The sequence below is a fragment of the Ammodytes marinus genome (genome assembly GCF_949987685.1).
Source record: "Ammodytes marinus genome assembly, chromosome: 1".
Lineage (NCBI taxonomy): Eukaryota > Metazoa > Chordata > Actinopteri > Uranoscopiformes > Ammodytidae > Ammodytes > Ammodytes marinus.
Genome location: NC_137230.1, coordinates 8,248,587 through 8,267,956, shown reverse-complemented (window position 1 = coordinate 8,267,956; position 19,370 = coordinate 8,248,587). Strand labels below are relative to the sequence as shown.

At 41.3% G+C, this 19,370-nt stretch overlaps 1 protein-coding gene across 1 annotated transcript in view; it reads right to left on the bottom strand.

The window, feature by feature from the left end:
• Positions 1–19,370, bottom strand: part of itfg1 (integrin alpha FG-GAP repeat containing 1) — a 140,467-nt gene that overhangs the window by 74,120 nt on the left and 46,977 nt on the right. The window contains exons 9-10 of the mRNA XM_080033189.1: positions 18,871–18,965; positions 2,252–2,403 (exon numbers count right to left, since the gene is read on the bottom strand). Coding sequence (XP_079889315.1) covers positions 2,252–2,403; positions 18,871–18,965 — 247 coding nt within the window. The remainder of the gene's footprint in view (positions 1–2,251; positions 2,404–18,870; positions 18,966–19,370) is intronic.

The window sequence follows — 19,370 nt, the reverse complement described above, 5'->3', positions numbered from 1 at the left end:
GATTAGAGAATGGTGAGACGGATGTCATTTCTAGATGAGGGTGACTGGAAAGAGTTAAGCCTGATGGGACTTACTGGTGATTAAATAGATCCAAGACAAGCTGGGTTCAAATGTATGTGTGTGTGTGTGTGTGTGTGTGTGTGTGTGTGTGTGTGTGTGTGTGTGTGTGTGTGTGTGTGTGTGTGTGTGTGTGTGTGTTTGTGTATGTGTCTTTTGAAGCTCTTCCCCAACATCTTGCAATTTCTGACACAATAAACACACCAACACTCTTTCTAAGAAACACACACACGCACGCACACACACACACACACACACACACGCACAAACAATCAGTATGCACAGACAATCACAGCACTGACCCCTTCAACTATCTTATCTTCATCTTTAAGGCCAGATAATTCACATGGGTTCTTCAACACACACACACACACACACACACACACACACACACACACACACACACACACACACACACACACACACACACACACACACACACACACACACACACACACACACACACACACACACACACACACACACACACACACACACACACACACACACACACACACACACACACACACACACACACACACACACTGGTGTCCATGAAGCTTACGTCCTGGCACGTGCCGTAGTGATTTTTAAAGGGCTGGCTTATCAGTCACCATGTACGCGAGCTGAAGAACGCGCTAACCTTAGCTGTCTGCGCTCTCCTACTCTGTGCTCTAGTAAACTGGATGGTAATCACTCCTTCATTATACTACAATGTCATATATTTCTGTTGCTCAGTACAAATGTAGCCAAGGACAGTCTTTGCATTGTGTCATTAAGTCAGAAGGTTAGCAACCATCTAATTTGTTATTCGGTTGACCACATACAACTAATAAATAAGATGATTTTATTTTTTTATTTTGAAAAACTGTGATATGAATATGTTTCTATTCAGACGGTAGGAGGAAGAGAGCTGTTTTTATTGTTATATTAAACAGATAAAGATTGCAATTGCAGTCTATTTCTAAATACGTACACATTACTTTTTGCCTTTGTGTTTCAGCATTAAAATGTATAAGCCAAATTCGTAAAAAAAACCCATTATATTTCATTGTCCCTGCTCTCCTTTGCTTGATCAGAGCAAATTGCTTTTAGTTAACATAAACATGAGGCTGCCCGTTAACTCAAAAGTGGAAAACATACACTATCAACGGGGCTACTGTTTGTGGTGGAGCCATTTTTCATGCCTGAGAACACGTCACTGTTAATACAGTAATTTCACAGTAATTTAATGAGGACATCCATCCTCCATGTATTTGAGGGAAAAAACAAACATTTATAGGTTTGGAAGCTCAACAGTTTTACATAATCCATTTAAGTGTGCATCTCGAGTTATTAGGTTCCAATCAATGTCTCTCTGTGTTCTGCTGGAGCACTACAGTTAGTATAATCTCATCAAGCAGCGGAAGGTTCTGTGATAAATATGAATGTGTAACAAATTTTGAATTAAATCTTTAATTTCCGGGAAGATAATAACAATGTAAACAGTGTGCGTAAGTAACTGTGTGCTACATATGCAGCGGCTTCACGTGGACATACAAAAAAACATGTACCTCTATACCAATGAATGGAGTTTTGGGACCTACTTATCTCATTCATTTAAAATACATGATCTTAAAGAAGGTCTTAGAGCAACCAAAGCTTACATTAACTTGTTTTTAATATAGAAAAATAAAAAGGGATAAGAACATTATCTTCGTATATCACACATTTACACACAATCCCTGCATTCCAAATCTCATACTCTTTCTTTTTAACATTCAACGTACTACAGCTGATCATAAAAAGAATGTAGTGAGCATGCTGTAGGCATACAATTGGGAAATCATTTTGCTATTTTGTCAAAACGTTGTGTCTTGATCTGGCCCGAGGCTCTGTCGCGTAACCTCCAGTGAGCAGTGGATTGTGGGTCAGAATCGGCAAAAAAAGCATGCTAGTTTCCGCACTAAAATTCACATCCGGATATAATAAGGCATCCGAGTATTTTTGCAGCATGCTCTATCCGACCACATGTGTTTGGACATCCTAAATCTTTTTCCATCATTCTATCAGGAAACTATCGATATTGGAACACAGCTAATGTTTTTCTTCAGAACACTACACCAACAGCATGCCACCCTTAAGAAGACCCCTATGACACAATATTATTAAGTGTAATGTAGGCGAGAGTGTGTCTTTCCCCCCCCCCCCCTACCTTCCACTGGTGTTGCGGAGGACTACCAGAGCATCAGGGAAGCCGTCCAGATTGTAGTCTCCGATGTGAAGGCTCAGGGGTTGGCTGGGTTTCCCTGGCACAAAGCTCCAAACTGTTTCCTTCCGCTGGAAATCCAACAGAACTGGCGACCACTGCAACATTTGAAAAAAATAAAAATAAATTACACATCAGAATTAATCAAACCAAAACCGGACACAGTAGTAGTGACAATAGAGGACAGAGTAAAGGCTAAAGGATGCAAGATAAAAATAGATTAGCTTTGCAGAAACCAATGCCACAGTCCTCATTATTTCTGTCTGGCTAGTTTGAACTACAAAAATGTTCCAAAAGGACTGCAAATAATAACAGGATTGAAGTAGGAGCCTTACTTGACTGGGGAACAGCAATATCTCAACTTTGAGTTAGTCTACAGAACACTGAGTGCAAACACCAGACTCCTGCAATACTTTTCTCAAATTACTTTTAGAAAAATACATTTACATGAAGTAAAAAAGCGAATGACTTCAATGCAGCAAATCCTTAAGGCGGCATATCATCTCCTTGGTGGTGGGTTGTTAACCCAAAACAAAGAAGAATAAAAGTGAAACCAATTACCAACAATACGACTGAACTAATCTAAACTAGGCAAAAGAGAATCAAAGAAACCAGTCTGAATGTGACCTAAACCCATAAACACATTTTAACTTCATTATAAATTGAAGTCTGAAAAACAAACTCCAGTGCATGGGTTTTAAGGATCTGGTGTGTGCCTACAGCCTGCAGTCTTGCCTTTATTGCCATTCTCTGTACACATCAGACACTTTCAAAGCCCTTCCACTCCTTTACCCAAACACAAAGGAGTCATCTTTGCCTGATCTTCACAATACAAATGTCGGGGTAATAGGGCCCTAAAGGAGGCGTCACTGTAATACTGCTCCTGACAGATGTATTCAACAGCACATAGGTACACATAGTAAACAAACAGCCCCCAAGAGAGAACACTTTAAAACAAAACTCCCTGAGACCACTTTCACCTCGCTAAATATGAATGCTCCTCCAACACCCTGGCACTGGTCTAAGCCTGGCCTCTCCATTTTATAAAATCTCTCTCTCTCTCTCTTTCTCTCTCTCTCTCCGTCTTATTATTATTTTATCAAAGCAGGGGACTGAATGTAAACTGAAAAAAGATGAGCAATTAATTCCCATTGTGAAGAGGAAGGATGTATTGTAGCCGTCCACATATTCCCAGTGAAGAAATCATTTTAATTCTTAGCAGAGACAAGCGCGATGGTCTCCGTGCTTTCATTAGCGCCTTCACAATGGAGTTGTTAGCCAGCGGACTCCTGTGAATTACATATAAGACATTATCGCCCCTAAGCCTCACTCCTACCCCTCAGGAGTATAGCATGAATCACCATTCAGTACAGGATGTTCAGTTCGGTACATGAATTGATATTGACTGGTGCACCCTGTGACTCTACATACTCTTATACACTCTTATTATTGTCCAAGTCTTGACACGTGTGTTCACCTAGTTGCCAGCTTGTTACTTACACCAACCAATTTAGTCTAATACAACAGTGCAAAACATCCTCCCTTCATTGAAGTTATATATGTTTTTTTTAAGTTTATTTTTTGGCATTTTCAAGCTTTATTTGACAGTACAGAATTGAAATGGTGAGACAGAGAGAAAGGGGGATGACATGCAGTAAAGGTCCACGGGTCGGACTTGAACCCGCGATCACTGCAATGAAGGCCGGAGCAAATATGGTACGCGGTCTATCCACTACACCACTGGAGCGCCCTGAAGTTATAATAATAAGGTTTCATTGAATCTTTCCTTGCCACACTGATAGAAATGGGATTGCCATCATTATGCCAGTATAACACAATACAATATACCTTTTCACCACAAACTACAGCTTCCAACATGGACCAGTTGAATCATGACCTCCTATGTCCACATTAAAAGTAGAATGTATTGCAGGACTGTTGATTTACACCTACTTTGTTTCGAGCTAGAACCTTATAACCACTGAGTTTGAACTCAAAAAGGTAAAAATAAACCAGAGTGACGCTTGTTGTCTGTCAGCTGGGACATGCTGTTCAGATGTGCAGACCGTTCGTTCGGCAAAACCTTGCATAACACCTTCTGTTTGGGTGTATTTCAGTGTTTGCTGTTATTTATAGCAATACTGTCTGTGAATCCTGTTTGATCATAAAAAAGGTGCAATGGCGTCCAAGCAACTTCCAACATTAGACATATTACGGGCAACCGTGGCTCAGGTGGTTAAGCGGGTTGGCCAATGATCCAAGGGTTGGCGGTTCAATCCCCGCTCTGCCACCAAGTGTCATGGTTGTTGTGTCCTTGGGCAAGACACTTCACCCACCTTGCCTCGTGTGAATGTGTATGACTGCTGTATGTTTGAGGTGGTGGTCGGAGGGGCCGTAGGCGCTGAATGGCAGCCACGCTTCCGTCAGTCTGCCCCAGGGCAGCTGTGGCTACTATGGTAGTTTACCACCACCAGTATGACTGTGTGTGAATGAATGGAAATGGAACCTGGAACCCTGTAAAGCGTCTTTGAGTGCCTTGAAAAGCGCTATATAAATCCAATCCATTATTATTATTTTATTATTATTATTATATACCAGGCCAAAGTAAAACTCAGTAAATAACCTTAATACATAATGAATCATCAGTTTTGTGTACAGTTATGATATGAAACAAAACAATAAAACACACATTGGCAAACACATACACATGGAAACACGACAGCAAACCAAGTTGATTTGAATTGCATGGATTCATGTTCACTTTTGTCTTCTAATTTTAAAGAACAAAAACATTTTGAGACAAACAATATGCTAAATAGTTTTTCTATATCTATTTGTGTGTGCGTGTGTATGTGTGTTGATCGTAGACAGACAGGGGGCCAGATGCTTGAGCTTTTAAACTATTCATGAATGTTAAACAGTCAGAGCAGGTGCGGGGTAGTGTCACCAGAGAGACACACAAGAGAACTGCCACTAATACCTCTAAATACCATGTCGCACACAGACATCCACAGCCTATCACCAATTATTAGTTTAAAATTCATCACACAAGCCGCATTATGTCACTAATGATATTAAGTTGAGGTACTGATGTAGAGGCAACACCCTGTGGCCTGCTTGGTGGTGGTAGTGGGTGTAGTTCACCTTAAAAAGGACTTTAAAACACTGATTATTTACGGTTAAGTATTGCTAATTAAAATACTTTTTTTTAACTATTAATGAGCACACTGAGCAAATCTAATCCCATTCGGTTTTGACTCAAATACCAAAAGTGAAAAGGCTATTTGTACCAAAGTATTAAAAAGCAGTGTGGCTGCATTATTAGAGAGAAGGTTACTTAAAACATGGTTATCTGTGGCAACAAAAGTTTTTTTTACAGAAACTCATTTAATTTAGGGATATTAAATTTGTGGTTTTCTTCCCAAACTATCTCCGGGTATTTAACACATTTAGCCTTTAGCAGGCAACAAGCAAATAGTTCTGACGTTTTCTTTTGAAAAGCAGTTTGTAAATAGAAATATTGTAATTCATGTCCTTGGGTTTGGACATGCAGTAACTTACAGCCTATTAACTGAAGGCAGGCATAAGTGACTTGAAGATCATAATTATGCTCCTCTACATTCATAAGTTGTACAAGCAGGGGAGGAATAAAACCAGAATCCAGGGTGAATATTCTTCAGAGGATAAGAGTAAAGATATCAGCTTTAAAGCAGCTCTGCCTGGTCCAGCTCTCATTAAATGACGGTTGAGTGTTGTTGCAATGCGGTTTAAGAGGCTGACTACGTGCCATATGGGTGTAAAGCCTGGATATGATTACTAGCATAGCCATAGGGAAGTGCTGGAAATGACCACTGTGCTCTGGCTGGCACAGAGAGAGAGAGAGAGAGAGAGAGAGAGAGAGAGAGAGAGAGAGAGAGAGAGAGAGAGAGAGAGAGAGAGAGAGAGAGAGAGAGAGAGAGAGAGAGAGAGAGAGAGAGAGAGAGAGAGAGAGAGAGAGAGAGAGAGAGAGAGAGAGAGAGAGAGAGAGAGAGAGAGAGAGAGAGAGAGAGAGAGAGAGAGAGAGAGAGAGAGAGAGAGAGAGAGAGAGAGAGAGAGAGAGAGAGAGAGAGAGAGAGAGAGAGTGACTTGTCAGGCTGCTGCCAGCTCATTTGTGGCCAGTGAACAATGTTAGACATGGACGCACATAATGGCATACTTGCTGTCCCGCACGCCAACCTGCACATCGCTTGTTTAATGAAATGCCAGGGGAAATGTTGAAGCTAACTTTTTTTCAAATAAATGAATGTCGGTTACATTCAAGCCATCACCAAACGAGTTGATTTGTTTAAGCCTATCAGCTTATCTCATGTACTGTATGTGTTACACTCTATAGCCTTCACCCTCATTTTTTAGTTGATTCTGAGACTCCATTTTAGGATATATTTTGACACTGAGAGGGACCAATAAACAACAAGGCATATGGTAAGAGAAACAAATGCAAGATATGAAAAAAGGGGAGAGAAAATTAGGGAATGAAAATAAAAGCTATGCTATTCTTGTTGGATGACGATGCATACATTACTGTAGGTTTTAATCTAAAATGACAAATAGCTCATTATAGAATAATCCATAGCCTCAAAAGAGCACCCTGCTTTATAATCCAAATGACATTTGGCTTCATTCCAAAGTCTAACATCCACTGAAGGTAAAAATCTATATAGAAAGACAAAACACTTGTCATTCGGGAGACAATATGAAACATTGATCTAATAAGTATTGACTACACGTATTTCCCACGTCAGCAGTTACTCAGAGAGCAGGTGGCCATAGTCATTTTGTCTGCTCTGGTCTGCTAGGCAATATAACTCATTGCGTGGTGACTTATCTTTACACTGGAGTTCTTGGGTCTGTGCTCAGCATTGCCATGACTTTTCTCTCTGAGGAGGACACAGTGAGGCCTTTGCCGGCCTCAAAGCCTTATCAGCAGACCACTACGCTTGTCGTCGGCCCTGAGGCAATCAGTGTACTGTCTGTTGTATTCTAACACTGATTAGGAGGAGGAGAGAGCCACCGCACAGGGAATACCAAACGCATCTAGTCAGAAATGCAGACACACACACACACACACACACACACACACACACACACACACACACACACACACACACACACACACACACACACACACACACACACACACAAGCAGAATGTCTGTCACGCATCACGTAAAAGAGATTGCTCTGCAGGCTGTTGTGATGGCACGATATCTGCTGATAAAACTGGAGAGGACGTTTCCAATCTATAGGTAAATGTTCATTACGACCAGGATGAAATAAAGGAAAAGACTCTAAACCAGACTAGGTGACTACCTAGTACATGGCTGGACCACAATTGGGTTTAAGTAGCCCAGTGTAAAGGAATGTTAATATATTAGGCTAATGTGTAGTAGTGAAGGACAGGTACATTCTAATGCAGTATGCACGGCAGTTATTATCTGCGCGTGTGAAATAAATGTGCTCGTTATGTGTGTATTATCGCTTGCTTGACATATGACATGTAATTCAATGACTTCAACCAGATTATCTCTTGGCATATTGTGGATAGTTAAGCACTCTTCTGTTGGTGTGTGTGTGTGTGTGTGTGTGTGTGTTTGTTGGCGTCCGCTGGCACATGTTCATTTTGAAAGGGCAACAACCAATGAGGACCAAGTAATGAAATGTTTGACCAATCGCTGAATTTGGTCTATCACTCAGTCACTCATTAACTCACTCAGCGACATTTGCGTCTATAGTCTGGCCTCGCTTTTCAGTCCTGCCAAAAAGACACTCGAGTGTTCAGATCAATGTGTGTCCTACTATGTATGCATATGCTCATGTGCATACATTCAATAAACAGATGCTAGAGAGATGCTTAAATCGAGCCACAGTCTAAGATCTGCCAAATTAGTCATTAATGAAGCTCAAGGCAAATCAATCAGAAGTGATGCCTTATCGAGGATGCATTGTGTAATTAAGACATTATATATTGTTTCCTGGCAAAAAGCTTGATTGTGTTTCTCAAACATTACTTAATGACACTTATAAGTGATGCTCATATCGTGTGAACATCTGGCGGAACAAAAGCAGACGATGCAACACAGTAAATGAGCAGACTATCACAAAGCACAACAGAAACATTTGAAGTCAGACTGTTATGGATGTGCAGTGTATAAGGAACATCTACACTCTTATACTCACGGCTAATGTGTCACACACACACACACACACAATCGACAGGCACTATTACAACACAAGACATTCCTTCATGGAACGCTTCACACTACCTTTTAGTGAGGCCATCTTGTGAAAATCTGGGAATAAATTCCTTACCACTATAGCTTTCTTCACCAATGTGTTTGTAAAGGTGTCTATTAACACATCTTAAAGAGTTGAAATCCCTTAGGACAATCTGTGAGAGCTGCAGCAAGTTGGGGTAATTATTAATATAGTCCATGGGCCAGGGACCAGATATCATATCATAAAGATTGGTCTTTTTTCAATCGCAGGGAGAATGAAAACATTATCTTGGGACATTATTTCCATGGTGAAATGAGCCAATGTTTCCATTGCTCAGCAGTATAGTGTGGGGAATCACATGGGCCTCGCCGGGGATATTAAAAGGTTTCTAATCTAATCAAATAACTTTTTATTAGAGAAGCCCCGATGAATAGCCTAGCTCACCTGACAGGGGAGGAGCGCTTCAAGTAAATCATGAAGCAGTTATTAATTCCTGGTGCGCTGGAGGTTTTGACATTTAATCACTAAATAGCGCATACTGTTTGAATAATGTCAAGTGTGTGTCTTCATAGATCCATCTGTGGCCGTACACCCTCCCCATTCAAACATAGAGCCCACCAAGTCAAAATAACTCAATAATACCGACATAGAATGGTTCAAATGTCAACATATTAACACTGAATTGACTGCGATGGGTGTTAAGTGTGGTAGCGCAAGGGATCAAAATGACCTAGTTAATGGAGATGCGGAAGACCATGATGGGATTTGTGCTGGCGAGGGTAATCTGATACCTTTTAATGGTAGCGAAGGGGAGAGGATCCCGCATACAAATAGCTTTTTTATCTAACAGCGGGAGTAAAACAGCCCCGTGTAAAGACAGCTTATTGTGGCGTTCCACATGCTCGCACAGGACACACACACACACTCAATATGGAAGCATGGCGTATTGAGCACACACTAAAACCAAGAGGGTCACAAACATGGCAGCCCCCTCCTCCTGACATAAACTCACTCTTGTGGCTCTGCTGATGACTAAAGTGATAAAGCGACGGCATGCTTTTCAGACTGCAATTGATTCAACTTGTCGGTGGGAGCGCTCTCACTTCATTAGGCCAAGAAATTCAAATGTGGGCGGCTTGCGGTGGAGATGGGATGTGGTCGTGGTGGGGTTTATGTGGGGGAGTTGCTGCAACATCGACAGACAATAAGGCTATATAAAGCTATAAAATGTAGGAAAAAAACACTAACAAATACAGGCGCGTAATGAAGCGATGGCTTTTATGATCCCTGTGATAATGACTGTAATGCTCGTCATGTTAGAAACTGGCATTCAAAGACCACATGGGACCGAGCAGGAGAGGAGTGGGCGGGAAGAGCACATGACTGATACGCAAAGTTAAGCCGGTATTAATGGAATCATGGGCAATAGAGTGATCATGTGGCTTTCAATATGGGTCCACATGTATGTTATGATAGCGATCAAAGTGATGCAATGTCTGAAGTAGGCTCTCTTATAATGCAATTCACACGCGTCAAGTTGTACGGTAAAGTGTTTTCGGTCGGAGGTAAATAGAGGCAGCAATCATTTTTTCTTCAGTAAGCACTCTAAGCATACCAAAGCCCAGTGGTACGAGACTTACTTTCCCAAACATATTGCACTTATTGAGATGTAATCACGATTGCAAAAGGAAATATGAATTCAAAAATGTTAGGAGAAAGACAAATTGCCAACTGCTCCACACAGATGCAGAGGATACAGAGATGAATGCAAAAAAGGACCGGCTTGGGATTTCATGGCTTAAATATAGTTTTTCCTTTAAATTCATGCTGTTGTTATCCAGTTGGATCCAGGCTTGAAGTATTTTTGTGGGAATGAGGATGGTTGCACGGTTCCAGTGGAAATTGAGTTAATCCCTTCTAGCTCAGTGGGTTTCTGACACTGATGGCCCAGAGTGTGATTTTGTATGCAAATTGCAGCTATCAAATGTAAAAAGTTTAAACAATTAAAGTTCCTTAATTTCCTCCATAAGCTCTGTGTCACAGCCACTGTCGCTGCCGCAACCGCTCACCGTTTTGGTAAGTGGGCCAAACTTCAGTAACTGCCTTTGATTTGTTTTCAGAACACCTGCTTGGACCCTTCTCTTTCTTCCCTTCCACACCAGCCTTTGACTATGTGTCCCCAGGGAGGGGTGCCTCACTTTGAAAACCTAGCTTCACACTAAGCAAGCACTGATATCAATTCTTCTCATTCAACTCCCAACAAGAAAGTTAATTTGTGAATTTCCTAAGAACTGTATCTTTAGAGGTCACCCATTATGCAAAATGTACTTTTTCATGGTTTTGAAAAATTAATATGGATCCCATGCGTGTCTAGAGTCACAAAGTAGGAAATAGAACAACCTACTCTATTTTCTTCACCTCCACCTTTCTGAAAACCTGTTTTCAAAAACCATAGTCAAATACAACCTCAACCTGTGATAAGCACACCGACATACACCTGAATCTAAGTGGCAGTTGGATTCAAACAATCAGTTATAGATTCAGAGCCAATCAGCGCAGACTGGGCTTTCTGGAAGGCGGGGCTTAAAGAGCCAGGCTCTAAACTGGAGTGTGTCAGACAGAGGCTGGAAAGAGGAGACTCAGCAATGGCACTGTGAGAATTATAAAGAAAGTGTTTTTTAAAAACCCAATTACAATTTTGAACCTGAACATTTGCAAAATATGTGACCTTAAAATGGTAGTGCTAGAGTGCTTACTGAAGAACAATTATCGCTTCTTCTTTTTACCTCCGACCGAAAATACTTTAACGTACAACTTGACGCGTGTGAATTGCATTATAAGAGAGCCTACTTCAGACATTGCATCACTTTGATCGCTATCATAACATACATGTGGACCCATGTTGAAAGCCACATGATCACTTAATTGCCCATGATTCCATTAATACCGGCTTAACTTTGCGTATCAGTCGTGTGCTCTTCCCGCCCACTCCTCTCCTGCTCGGTCCCATGTGGTCTTTGAATGCCAGTTTCTAACATGACGAGCATTACAGTCATTATATCACAGGGATCATAAAAGCCCTTGCTTCATTACATGCCTGTATTTGTTAGGTTTTTTTCCCTACATTTTATAGCCTTATATAGCCCTGTTGTCTGTCTCAACTCCCCACATAAACCCCCCCACCACCACATCCCATCTCCACCAGTTTCCAAAATCCAGCTTTCTTCTTGTGCTCCTCACATCAACCTTGTAGACATGACAGTACATCGTCCCTTTGTTCTTACTAAATGTTTAAGTGTTTAGCAACTGATTCAATTAAGCCTGTTGTTAGGGTTCACTTGAACAAACCCTACTCCCTCATGAGCGTGCAATTTAAAAAGTACTATAAAGGGTGTGATTATCGTTTTCATTTGGTTATATGGATCACTAACTCAAGCATGTCTTGCATACAGAAGGCAGTAATTACAACTCATTTGTAAACAACCTGCACCTTTATGGAAATGTGCTCTACTTTTAATCTACTCCTCTCTTGCTCTGTATATAAAGTAGTTTGTGAGGTGGAAGTCTGTCGTCTGCAAACACGGTAAGTGTTAGGGTCAATAGAAGTGTTGTTGTTGTAGATTGATGAGGTCACAACTCCCCATGATGAGTATTCTACGTGGTGATCTTGCTATTTCCTCATGACCTGATGCTATTTTAGTTATCCATCACGACACACTATTATCTGTGCTGATGACAACCTTAGTAACTCTGTACATACATACCAATACACCTTGCTTTAACATGTCCTTATCCAAAATACTCAGATACAGATAGTTCTTTTTTGAATTAGCATGAATACATGAGGTCATGGTTTGTCCCTGGAAAAAGCTGGTGAGAGTGAGAGCCAGAAATGGAGTGAGACCATATGTCTTAGTGTCAGTTGAGCACAGGGTGGGGACACTGGTACCTGCTGCCAGTGTCACCTCTCTGACCACTGGCTAACCAGCTGACTGGCTAGACTGGGAGGAGGCTGTCTGGCTCACACTGGCTGTCCTTACACTGTCTGGGCAGCAACAGTAGGTAGCTGGCTCCGTGCATTCTTCATGGGGGCGGTATGTGTGTTTTTGCATAGGACTAGTGTTAATGGGAGTTTTTGAAAAGACAGCAAATCCACACATTAATGTGGATATGAAAAAAACACAATTAAAGGTGGGGTCAGCGAATTTGGAGAGCGTTTCTTGTCAAAATCAGTGAATATCTCCTCACGATCCACTACCTGTATTTGCTGTGTGTGTGCGTGCGCTGAAGAGAATTATGGTGTTAATACACAGCCTTGGCCCGCCGTATCTAGCAACATGCCAGTTTAAAGAGAGGGATGAAGTGAGGAGATATCAACTGATTTTGACAAAAAGTTATTTTGAGAAGAAGCGTTCTCCAGAATCGCCAGCTCCACCTTCAGAAATCGTTAACCCTCAACCATACATGTTATACTTGCCTTGGAGAGAAGGACGTGTTTTGCCATTTAAAAAAGATACAGAAATATATTTGTTAATTGAATAACACAGCTAGCAGTGTAAAGTCTATGAAAACGTGCTGTTGTTAAAATGCAATGGGTGAGTCCTTGCACTGAAAGTAGATAGTCTTTGTGGGATTTTTTTTTTGTTCTTCAGACATCATAAAACAAAGTCCACATTAGCTAGCACAAAAAGGAAAAGTTGCAACATTTCCCTTAAGCAAATCAATCATGGCTGTTTCTCTCTGCCACAGTGCCAGCGGATGTGTCCTGAGGCCAGGCAGTTGCTGCTCGAACAGTGTGAGAGAATGCTGCGTCAGCCTGCAGCCAGTGCCTATATCCCAATACACTTCTTCCACTAGAAAACACACTCCTGCTTTCATTCACAGTATCACAATATAATTGATACCAATCAGGGTTTGAAAAAAAAAAATATGTATGGTATGTTTTTGTTGAGATACAAATTTAGGCATAGAGACTGGTATGAACATCGCAGACATTTTGAAAATGTTTATGCATATTCATTCGACCACTCACTGTATATCTACTGTAGAAAACAAATGGATGTAAGCCAGATCCATTATTGCAGGCTACCAATCACTGTATTAGGTTCAATAATGAAACCATGAACTGGTTGATTAACTGAGGTGTAACACTGGAGTGCACTTTCTACAGAAGTGATATGCAAAAGAACATCACCTCTTCAGCTTTAATCTCCCCACATAACATATACATTTATCATAAACGTATCTCAAGCACCTCAATGAAATATGTCCTGCAACTTTGCTGGCAGTATGTTGGCGAGAAAACGACAGCCGATAAGGTGCACTTGATGAATTGTCTATAGCTTCGTTCCACACTGATTTTACATAACATAAGCTTCCTACAATGCAATGCAGAAACCTGCTTATTTTGACTGTGTTTGTATTTTAATACTGGTTTGTCTTCGTAAATCTATTGACATTTATTAAAGGGTGGTTAGTGTGACTTATTGTTTTTGCCTAGAAAAGTCAATTTGTAAAGCCATTTCATCAAGGCTTAAAACTATTGAGTTGTCATTTAGCAGTATTACTTAGCTGTAAATACCAATTCTGCTGTACACTACTGGAAATGAGCCATGGTCTTAAATAATGTCACGGGCATGGGTGTGGTCCATATCTTTGTAAAACGTTTTTTTGATCAGAATCAGAACGCAATCAAACGTTTGCTTGCTTGCTTTTCTCCCCAAAGACACACAGATAGACGTTTCCAATTGCGTTGAAATAAGTTGTAGCAAAAAAAAATGGGTGGTCTGAAGTAGAAGCATAAATGCAATCAGTGTGAGTAGAGAGAGAATGCAGAGCATGAAGCAGAGAGATGATTGGAAGCTCCCTGTGGTTTCCTCCAATATGGTGAAGTGTAGAGGCAGCTGCTGTAGAGAGGGGAGAGGCAGAGCTGAGACTGCAGGAAGGAAGGAATTCATTTCTGTGTTGGGGATGAACTATGGACACACACTAGTTTCTACTCAGCGGGACCTCCACTCATAGCCCAATGCATTTCATCATGTCGTCTGCATACATATCACTGGTCTCATTCACTCGCCTTTCCTCTTCCCTGCTTCGACCGGCCTCTGATGCCACGTTGCTCTCCAAGTAGCAAAGAAAGGGACAACAGAAATAGCTTTTTTTCACCCTCCCTTTCATGACTTTTTTCCAATCTCATCCCCCTCCCTACATCCAGCTCTCTTTTCTTTCCATTTTCTCTCGTCCTCATCCCTCCTTCCCCCTTCTGTTCTCTCTGTCTCCTACTGTTTTCTTTCCTCTATCTCTTCTTCCACTTTCTTTTTGCTGTTGTCAGAGGGCAGATACCTCTAGGGGAGACATCTGCTGCCTAGCTGCTCTACTGTAACCCTGCGTTCACACCAAATACTCCTGTGGACAGTCAGGTCGCTGATTTGGTTTCGCCAGCCCCTCTAGCAGTTACTGGCAGGGGGAGGCACATCCAAGCAGTGCTGCAGACATCACTCTCTGTTTGTGAGAAGTCTATCAAGTTTGTAGTAGAAATATGCAAAACCAGGGATGAATAAAAATTAGGGATGCACCGAATATTCTGCCACTGAAAATGTTCGGCCGAAAATGGCAAAATTAGTCATTTTCGGTTTAGGCCCGAAACAGTTAAAAGGCAGAACAAAATTACCAAACATTGGCAAACTAAATGACAATAAGGAAATATACTTCTTAAAGAGCTGCGCGCTTGTAAACCAGTAAATGGACGTAAAGAGAGACGTAACCGTGTATGCGAGTTCTCGTCTGTTCGTGAGCGTGCAGCAGGAGCAATACTGTAAGGTGCGTGTATGAAAATGTCAGAGACCAATGTGGGAGCATTTTTTCAAACTGGATGAAAAAAAGCGCGGTGCAATGCTTTAAGCAGCAAAAGCCTTGAGCGAGCGAAGCAGCGATTTACCCGATGAAACTCAGTGACGGTTGGTAATGGTGTCATTCACTGTGGCACCTCGCCAGTGTGAGCCGCAGCGCAACAAAAATAAAACTCTGGTTTGACAGCTAAAATGATAACCGGAGATATCATGCTTGTTAGCGCTGTTGAGGGGAAAGTCTTCTCGATCCGTTTGTATGTCTCGAGCCTGAATACACAGAGCCATGTTGGCAAACTAACTGCGTGACCATAGAATATGTCCAGTGAGCTGCCTCCCCCCCGTTTCAGTCTACAGCCGAAAAAGTTACAATCACACCACCGCATGGAAATCGTTTAAATAAAGTTTATATTTTGGCCAAGAATTTTCATTTCGGTGCATCCCTAATAAAAATAAACACTTCTTCATAGTTCCACTGCATCTTATTTAGTCATTTTTTTGTTTGCCATGGCCTACTCTTTGTCTTGCTGACGTTTTACTTTCAAATCACACTGTTTTTTTTTTAGATGACTCTTTTGAGGTCTTTCTTTCCTTCTGCATTTGGCTGCTGCTTCAGGGATGTCTCTTCTCAACTTCCAATCTCTGCCTGTGTGCGCTCAGGTCGCTCCCATTGCACTGCTCACAGCAGCTGACGTGCCAGACTCTCTTGGACGCGAGTGCATATTGAAAAAAAAAAGACTGCCAGCGGCCACTGACACTCATGATGCTTTTGGTGTGACCCCAGGGTAATGAAGAACACCTTTGCACACGTGCGCGCACACACACCTACAGACACACAACCACACAACCACAGACACAGACACACACACACACACACACACACACACAGTGTAAGATAAAGCGTAGTTACGTTTCAGAGAGTGTTCACCCCTAACTGAACTAATGAGATCAATACTGTGATGTAGATTAACATAAACATTGCGTGTGTATGTTGGCTCCTGTAACAAAAGGTTTTCATTATGATTGCATATTGATATCAACATTCCATGAAAGCATAGAAGCTTGTGGAGTCTTGTTTCCTCCTCACTCACTCACTCACTCCGCCCACCCATCCCTCTGCGCCTGTCTCTCTCTCGCTCTCTCTCTGGTTGACAGTGATGTCTGTCTCTCAAACACAAGGCGACACTGAACACAACATGTGTTCACTTCATCCATCAATGCCGATAAGTCCTCCTCTCTTTACCTCCCCTCCCTTTAACACTCTCCCTCCCTTCTCTCTCTCACTCCATCATCTTTTCTCGTCGCTGACAGGAAAACAAAAGAAAGCATGTCCACAGGGAGCGTGAATGTGTGTGTGCGTGTGTGTGTGTGTGTGTGTGTGTGTGTGTGTGTGTGTGTGTGTGTGTGTGTGTGTGTGTGTGTGTGTGTGTGTGCCCATGTGTATGGGGGTGGACATGCAGATAAGCCTGTAATAGTTCTATTTTGGACTGAGGAAAAAAAAGGAAAAGTGGGAGTCAGTTCTCTGGTGGCAAGAGGAAGGAACAGAAATGAGTGGAGCTCCCTGCCAAATGGTAGAATGCAACTGACAATAATCATACAAGATGGTACGTAGGTGGTGGTGGTGGTGGTGGGTGGGTGTGTGTTCATATGAGTGTTAGAGCAACTGTGAGTGTACATGTCAATGGACATACAGTACTGTTTGAAAGTTTGTGAACCCATTGAGCCGTTTGGAATTTTATTTATTTTAACCATTATTAATTCATTTTTATCAATACCAGTATTTTTTATATGAAATAACAGATGTTTGTTATTCAATTCAACATTTTTCTTTTCCAGAAATCAATTGTTAAAACAGATAAAACTAATTATTTGACAAATGTTGTATTTGCAAAAGTTTGGGTTGGCTTTTAACAGAAAAATAACTTTTCTTGTGGTGCTTGTGGATATTTTTTAAGGAAGTCTACTTCTAGGCAGATGTTCGGTCACTCTTAAAGCTCTCCATTTGTAGATGATTTGCCTCACGGTGGACCGATGGAGCTCAAACTTTTTTTAAATTAATTTATAGCTGTCCCCAGACAAATGTGCAGCATCACAACTCTATTCCTGAGATCCTCTGAGATTTGTTTTCCCTTTTAGCATGTCTGACCTGTATGGGTTCACTTTGGTGAGCCTAAACTGACCTGGTTTGATCTCTGTTTTATCTAGTTCCGCCCAATTTCTTCCCTAAAGATCTCTCACTACATTGGTCCATTTCATCACTCAATTTGGCCCATCTGATTGTGTTTACCTGCTCGATTTAAGCAATGCAGCTCAGGGTTCACAAACTTTTGCACATACAACACTTGTCAAATAATTTGTTTTATCTGTTTTAACAATTGATTTCTGGAAAAGAAAAATTTTGAATTGATCAACAAATATCTGTTATTTCATATAAAAAATACTGGTATTGATAAAAATGAATTAATAATGGTTATAATAAAATTCCAAAAGGCTCAAGGGGTTCACAAACTTTCAAGCAGCACTGCATAATTCGATTATGCGTTTGTACATTATTTGGATGCAACATATGTGTTACTTCTATCTGGCATGGTTGTGCAAACCAAATGACACCCGCTGACTATGCCCGGTGCCTTTCTAAGCATGAGAGCACCCCTCCCTGCAGTGAGCCACATGCTCAATGCTTAATGTCTTCCTGAAATAGACCCGACATTGTGCAGATACAAACAGGAGCCCTGACATTGGAAATAGAGCCTCTGGTGAGCAGATCTAATAAGTCATAAAGAGCATAAAGGAGAAGGAAGCCGGCGAGATTGAGACATATTTCAGCAGACACACTAAATATTCTAATGAGTGAGTTCTTTAGTTCATGAGAGCACTTATACCATTCTCTCTAAGTTGCAGTGGCAGTAGCATCACAGTTTATGTCCCCTCTCCTACATTATTTTCTTTTAGTTTTGTGGCCAACAATGATTTTCTACCTTTACTTTGACCATGCATCAACTCTGATATGGGTCGCTTCTGGAACGGTTTAGAAGACACAGAAGAGTGACCTATCTTTGTGAAGGTTTGCTGCTCGGAAATGAGCAGCACTGCAATGTTTTACCTTCATAATCAGTCAATCTCCTGTAATTTTTTTCTAAATTAATGGAGTATTAAAGTCATATTTCATTATGATAGGTGATTACTTTAAGCTTCAAACCAAAGTCGCAGGCATTGGGATATATACAATACTGTATACACTCAACACTTGGTTCATTGTTCTAAACCCCTCTCTCTCTGGAGCAACCCTTCCTCAGCTCTTTCAAAAAATTGCTCCTTGCAACACTGTTTTTTTTTATCTTAAAATCTCCATGTCTGTATTGTATGTGCTATTTCCCAGTGTAAAAGTATCTAAGTCACTTCAATGAGTAATAATACAATTGTTTTAGCAGTATGGTCATGTCGTGGGTGTGTGTGTTTTCTGTACCTCCTTTGAGCCCAACTTGTTCAGGTAGATGGCACTGCGTTTACAGGCGTCATCCAGACACACAGGGAGGAGGTGGTCCTGGTAGCCATCACCATCTGCCACACACACACACACACACACACACACACACACAGAGAGAGACAGAGAGAGAGACAGAGACAGAGAGAGAGAGAGAGAGAGAGAGAGAGAGAGAGAGAGAGAATTAGATCGAGGAGGAACAATGTTGGATTGAACCAGTGGGAACGTGATTCTTTGATTTCTAAAAGTGTGCTATTTAAATATTTTCACTCCATGGTTTTCTTTTTTTTTTCCTGGAGTTCGACTATCAGCACAGCGCAGTTTCTGGCAACAAAGACAAACTATGTTGAGTTGGATCACAGGAACACGAGCAAACACAAAACCCAATGCAGCACTACTAGCACTCGTCTCTTTGATGCCTTTTCATTTTGTCAGTCACCCTTGAAGTACCATTCTCTCCGCAGATTTTCATCACTATTAAT